General features: G+C 54.0%; 1 protein-coding gene across 1 annotated transcript in view; it reads right to left on the reverse strand.

Moving 5' to 3' along the window:
- The window catches only part of NCAPG2 (non-SMC condensin II complex, subunit G2), a 54156-nt gene extending 47443 nt beyond the window's left edge, over positions 1 to 6713 (reverse strand). The window contains exons 1-4 of the mRNA XM_012658103.1: positions 6658 to 6713; positions 5535 to 5592; positions 3704 to 3819; positions 6 to 173 (exon numbers count right to left, since the gene is read on the reverse strand). Of these exons, the coding sequence (XP_012513557.1) occupies positions 6 to 173; positions 3704 to 3781 (246 nt within the window). The 5' untranslated portion in view covers positions 3782 to 3819; positions 5535 to 5592; positions 6658 to 6713. The remainder of the gene's footprint in view (positions 1 to 5; positions 174 to 3703; positions 3820 to 5534; positions 5593 to 6657) is intronic.
- Positions 6714 to 7006: the final 293 nt, after the last annotated feature.

The raw sequence follows: 7006 nt of genomic DNA on the forward strand, positions 1-7006 counted from the left end.
TCTGTTTCCATGGCGTCTTCACCTGGGACGCGCACTACCTGCCACCCGTCCACGGGGCTTTCTAACAGCACATCTGTTAGCAAGTTCCTCAGCCTTTGCCATAGTTCTTCTTTCTGTTTCCTTGATAACTCATCTAGTAATTCATTTAGGCTGAAAGTGTCGGAGGGATCTTTCTGTAAAATAAACAGCAAGTGTAGCGTTTCAAATACAAACACGGTTATAGTAATATCCTTTCCATGATGGCATGGAAAAAGTTAAGTGTTATCTCATTACAAGTTCAAGAGTTTGGCTGCAGTTTTCAAAATTCATTCCTAAAAGGAAAAAAGCACACGGATTAACAGTTAGAAAGTAGACAATTTCTTCCTATTCTTCCCTGGTATCCTAATCTTCACAGTTTAAAATTTCATCCAATTAGCAAAACCTTCCCTAAAAGCAACCCAAATGTCCACCATCTCCAGACCTGTAATTAGGTCACAAAAGTACACTAGAGCTGAACAACAACACAGCCAGGCAGACTGACTCCACCCTCAGTGTCTGGGGTCCAGCCCCACGTGGATCCCCAGCACCCTCCCTAGACGTCATGGTCTCCTGCCAGGCAATGAGATGATTTCAGAACTTCCCAGCAATCCTCTCACGACTCTTCCTACGCTCTGAACAGATGAGCTAGAGACAGACTGAGCAAACAGAGGCCATTACGAAAAGAGCACAGAATCCAGTTAAAGGGACTTCCCATAGCCTAATCTGGGGCAATCTGAGACCAAAACAGCGACAGTGACGGGTTCTAACCTTCTGAATGAAATAAGGAGCAGAAAGCCGGGCGCGGTGGCTCACGTCTGTAATCCTAGCACTCTGGGAGGCCGAGGTGGGCGAATTGTTTGAGCTCAGGAGTTCGAGACCAGCCTGAGCAAGAGCGAGACCCCGTCTCTACCAAAAATAGAAAGAAATTAATTGGACAGCTAAAAATATATAGAAAAAAAATTAGCCGGGCATGGTGGCACATGCCTGTAGTCCCAGCTACTTGGGAGGCTGAGGCAGTAGGATTGCTTGAGCCCAGGAGTCTGAGGTTGCTGTGAGCTAGGCTGATGCCACGGCACTCACTCTAGCCCGGGCAACAAAGTGAGACTTTGTCTCAAAAAAAAAAAAAAGAAATAAGGAGCAGAGAGGCCAAGCCAAGTGTGGTGGCACAGGTACCTGTGGTCCCAGGTATTGGGGAGGCGACAGAATCATGGGAGTCCAGGAACTTGTGGCCAACCTAGGCAACATAGCAAGACTCCGTCCTTCAACACATAAATTAACATGGTCCCACTGATGATAATAAGTCATTAATTAACAGCATTTGCATGCTATAGAATGCCAATGAAGAAATGCAGTAGGAATATGGGGTTAAAAAATCACAGCTTTACAGCCATCATGATCAAAACATCAAAGGATGCTAAAACGAGAGGAGCAGAACGTTTGCACGGTGCCAGCTCACTTCCCCAGATGACCCACCAATGACAAAGGGGAAACAGCCGCTCCCCATGGACGGACACCCACCCACCAGGGCAGACCACACCGTGGGCTTCCCGCCTGGCAGCAACGCACCCAGAGGACACTCACGCTGTTTGCAGTTCCTGCCCAGACGCACACTCTGACTTTAGTCAGATCAAACAGATGCAAACTGAAGGACAGGCCAGAGCTGCCTGCACTCTCCAGAGTGGTCAGCGTCACGACAGACACAGGAAGGTGGAGAAGCCCTTCTGCTAGATCAGAGACAACTAACAAGACGTGACAGCTAAACGCAATGCGCGACCCTAGACTGATCCCAAAGCAGGAAAAAGTGTTGCTAAAAAGGACATTGCTGGGGCACCTGCAGAAATGTGAATGTGTACTGCAGATGATGGTGTCGGCCCTCATGTTTAATGTTCCGATCTTGAGGATTTTAACGAGATATACAAGCACATCTCTGTTTTAGAAAAATACACACTGAAACATTCGAGGTGGAGGCACAATGCCTGCAACTGACTCTCAAGTGACTCCACAAATAGATAAACACAAGAGTGGCAAAACGCGGTGAGTAGCAAACCCGAGGTTCTCCGAACGCATCCCCACCATTAAGCGGTGTGTGACTGCACCACTCCGATCAAACGCTACCCTCTTCCAGGTTTTCCCCGACCACTCCCGCCCTCCCACCCAGCCTCACTGCTTACACGCTTGTCTTGTTTTTCTTCCTCCACCACCAGGACACAGAACTCCACCTGTGCAGGGACTCTCAGAGCAGGGCCTGGCACACAGGGTATCATTAAAGGACCGGTTCTCCTCTGCTGTGTCCTCCTCGCTGCAATTCTCCAAGGAGGAAACACCAGGTGTGTGTGGAAAACTGCACCTGCTAAGCGGAGCCGCCAGGATCACACGCACCTCACGCAGCTCCGATGTCTGGCAGCTCAGCCCACCCACATCCGGACCATGCTGCACCCCTACGAGCCACGACCCATGGCCCTGCCCCCTTCACTCTGTCCTCCCCAGGCTGCACGCCACTCTCTGACATGCCCTTTTCTTCTCTAGCTCTTGTTCTCTTCCTCTGGCACACAGGTGGGCAGGTGTGCCCCGGGAGCAGGGGCACCCACTTCTACCTATGAAATTTAAATATTAAGTTAAAGTGCCATACTTATTACGGTACTTACGCATTTCCTACGACTTAACATGTTCAGAATCGTGCAGCTGTGTTGTTTGGTTTCTACCATTTCTCAGTGTGTCACTGACGAGATTCTCCAGTGCTGTGCCCCAGCCCCGTGTCCTCGTCACCCTCCTGGCTCTCACCACCAGCGCTGCAGGCGCAGTGACTGCTCCCACTGCACGTCTGGGAGCACAACTCTTTTTGGAGAGGTCCACCCACAGGCCTCAACCTGACTGAAGTTCCCATGAGGCTGGACCAAGGGAAACTGTCATGTTTACACCAAGTGGCACTCTGCATCACTCCACCTGATGAAACCAAGCGATGCGCAACCCTACCCGCTTCCCCTTTGACGTCTAAGAGCTACGCAGTGACCAGGCACTAAGCTGAATTATTAAGTGTTAATGAAGCTTATTACTGGCAAACTAAAACGACCGCCCCCTTAGGATGAGGACTAATTCAGTGGTGTTCTCCTGAGGCAGTTCTGGCTGCCAGGCAGCTACAAAATCAACAACCTCAAACTGTTCTCTGGCTGCCGTGTTGGTCCCTCTGACCGATTACTCACAAGCAGCCAGAGGAATATTTCCACAGGGCAAACCTTCGTTTTCTCTCTTTACCTTCCTCCTTTTCTTTCCTTCTCTTCTGTTCTCTTCCATCCTTGAGTACAGGTCACGCCCTGCCTAAAGCCCTCAGTGTTCTCAAGATGAAGTCTGAACGCCCTAAAGCAGCAAAGGCGGTGGAGCCGCGCCCCAGCCTCGCCTGCTGGTTCACACACAACACACCGTCTCGGGCTTCAGAGTGACCCCCAGGTTAGAGGGGTTTTTGCCCAGGTCCCCTGTGGTTAACTTTTGCTTATCTTGCACATCTCAGGTTGGGGCATCCGCAGGCTGATTTGCACACAAAGAGTTTTGTTTTCTTTTTTTTAAACAAGCGCTGGTCACTAGGATTCGATGAGATAACTACATTTCAAGTGAGACATGATGATTTTAGAATGTTATTTTATATTGATAGTCAAAATCACAGTAAATGTAAATAAAACATGAAACTTACATCATGCTGAATAAATTGTAAAAACTCTCCAACCAGCTCCTTAGACACCACTTGTACAAATGTCTGGCGCTTTTCCATGGCAGATGAAACTTTTCAAATGGATTTATTTTGTGACCCTGGGGGAAAACACAATCATACTGGAACTTACATTTGCAAATAGCTTTTCCTGCAAGATTTGATATTAACACCTAAGAACTACAAGAAAATTCCTATACCGCCTATGGCAAACAGTTTCTAACAATATTCTGACATAAAACAAGTTACAGTATCTGACAAGTAATTTACTTCTTTCCTTTATAGGCGATATTATCAACATAATATCAATGATACGTTATTATCAATTGTTAATGAAGTTACCAGCTAGGGAAAGAAATCCAAATGGCCCAGGAAGCTTTCCTTCTCTCCTGTTAGTACCTCTGTAAGATGCTGGCTCCGGCAGATCTGAGTTAGTTCAACAAAAGACCAGTCTGATCCCAGCTGCTAAATTCTAAAGACTCTCCCTTTCTAAAGTGCTATTTCTCCATCCACAAAAATCCCACTGTAAGAGTCACCTTGTTATTCAAAGTGAGACGGGGTCACCGGGGAGCTTGTTAGACTGCGTGTCAGGCAAGCACCCTCCTCCCACCATGGTGATGAGAGCTCAGGGACCTGCACACTCCCTCCTCCCTGCCTCCATCTCCCCAGGAAACACATGGTGCTCGCGGTGCCCTACTCAAAAGACAGGAACCCACAGATGAAGTGACAGCAAGTGATGGAACATATTCACAACAAGATTCCCACTTTAAAAATAAACAAAAGCCACCTGCACCACTATAAATGGAGCAATATAGAAAATTACCAGCAATAATTGTGGGGACAGCGTGTCACCTTAAATATAGAAATACTAGCTCCCAAGGTCTAAACTGGACAAAGTACAGGGTAACGTCAGTTGAATGACCCCCACATAAGTAACACTGAAGTGCAGCCACCTCATTCCTCCACTCGAACAGCCAATCTGTGAGCTACAGCCATCGCCACATGACACCACTCTGGTCAATGACGGGCCACATGTGACGGTGGTCCCACAGGATGATGATACCGTATTCTCAGGGTGCCTTTTCTATGTTCAGGAGTGTTGAGATACGCAGACACTTAACCGTGGTCTCAGAACTGCCTACGATGCTCAGCGCAGTCACACCTGCGGCAGGTCTGTAGCCCAGCAGTGGCAGGCTGCGCCTCAGTCTCCGTGTGTCACGCGTGTGTGCGTGCTCTCTGGGAGTTCCGTGATGCTACTTGCAAGGCACGGGGAAAGGTGGCCTTACCAATACGCTATCTACCAGAGGAAAATGAACTATCAAACAGAAAGAGAAAAAAACTCACAGCACATAACTGCCCCATGAAGCAAACACTCACAGCGCAAGGGCCCTTTGTTTTGTTTGATTAAACACCTGGGACTGAACTCCTTCTCTGAGAGTTTGTTTTCACGGCCTTGAAGGGCCCTGAGTGGACAGCAGGGTACGAGCCCCCTCCCAGCTCTTGCCAGAACCATATTCCAAGGACTCGGATAAAGCCAGCCTCACAGAGAAAAGGAAAAAAACGGAAAAAGCAAACAGCCACTCCTGTTACCAGTCTGCTGCCGTAGGAAAACCCGACCCTGCTAACTGGGCTACAGCCTTCAATCTCCCTGCACCCCGGCTGAGCCTTCCCGACAAAGAGCCAGAGCCCTGCCATTCCCCTCCTGTGCTGCGCCCCTTCCCTGCAGGAAGCGAGTGGGATAAACTTCCACGTCTTTCTGTCCCATCTCTGTGTGAGGCCGTTCTCCACCCCGCGTGAGCACACGGGCGCGTCTCACCATCCAGTCACCGGTCCCGGCCGCAGGGTGCTCTTCACACGGGAGGTCTGGTACTGATCTGGGGGGCACCAAAAAGAAGCCCCCGTCACCTTTTCCCACCTGTGACCCCGCCCCGCCCAACTCCCTCCTCAGACACAACCAGAGGCACCAACCGGAACAGGGGCTGGGGAGCCGATGCCTCCGAGATCAGTCGGGGTCCGGGGCTCCTCACTAGGGCCAGCGTCAGGGTCGGGGGTCCTCACTAGGGTCAGGGTCAGGGTCGGGGCTCCTCACTAGGGTCAGCGTCAGGGTCGGGGCTCCTCACTAGGGTCAGCGTCAGGGTCGGGGCTCCTCACTAGGGCCAGCGTCAGGGTCGGGGCTCCTCACTAGGGTCAGGGTCAGGGTCCGGGGGCTCCTCACTAGGGTCAGGGTCGGGGGTCCGGGGGCTCCTCACTAGGGCCAGCGTCAGGGTCGGGGGTCCTCACTAGGGTCAGCGTCAGGGTCGGGGGTCCGGGGCTCCTCACTAGGGTCAGCGTCAGGGTCGGGGGTCCGGGGCTCCTCACTAGGGTCAGCGTCAGGGTCGGGGCTCCTCACTAGGGTCAGCGTCAGGGTCGGGGCTCCTCACTAGGGTCAGCGTCAGGGTCGGGGCTCCTCACTAGGGCCAGCGTCAGGGTCGGGGCTCCTCACTAGGGCCAGCGTCAGGATCGGGGGTCCCGGGGCTCCTCACTAGGGTCAGCGTCAGGGTTGGGGGTCCCGGGGCTCCTCACTAGGGTCAGGGTCGGGGGTCCGGGGGATCCTCACTAGGGTCAGGGTCGGGGGTCCCGGGGCTCTTCACTAGGGTCAGGGTCGGGGGTCCGGGGGCTCCTCACTAGGGTCAGGGTCGGGGGTCCGGGCCTCCTCCCCCAGGCCAGCGTCAGGGTCCGGGGCCCGGGGCCCCTCTCCGGGCGGGCGGGGAGCAAGCGGCGCCACCCGCTCCCACAGAGCGGAAACCCGCCGCCGCCCGGCCCGAGAGCAGCCGCCGTGGCAGGACCGCGGCCCGGGGGGATGGAGGCCGGGACCGACCCGCCGCGGAGGGGCCCTCCCGCTGCCCCGCCGTTCCCCGGCCCTCTCGGAGCCCAGCGCCGGCGGCGCGCCCGGTGCTCACCGCCGAGCTCCCCGCGCTCCGCGCCCGCCGGTTCCCGCGCTCGGACCAGATTCAAACACACCCGCCGGCGCCCGCGACGCGCCCCGCCCCCACGCGCGTCAGCAAGGGGCGCTCTCGCGAGAGTTGGGGCGCGGGATGGTGCGGGCCTCGCCCAAAGCCCGTCACTTCCCCGCGAGCTCGGGCCCTGCCCACACATCCGCCCCGCCCACTCTTCCTCCCTCCTAGCTCCGCCTCTCTGGGCGTGGCCTCGGCTCTTGCCCGGGTTCCCGGACGCGCGCCACGGAATGCGCATGCGCGGCACCACAGCCCGTCTCCCCGCCGGGTGCGTGCGCTGCGTTCACTGCGCGCC

The sequence above is a fragment of the Propithecus coquereli genome, unplaced genomic scaffold, assembly GCF_000956105.1.
Source record: "Propithecus coquereli isolate 6110/MARCELLA unplaced genomic scaffold, Pcoq_1.0 Scaffold571, whole genome shotgun sequence".
NCBI classification, from domain to species: Eukaryota; Metazoa; Chordata; class Mammalia; order Primates; family Indriidae; genus Propithecus; species Propithecus coquereli.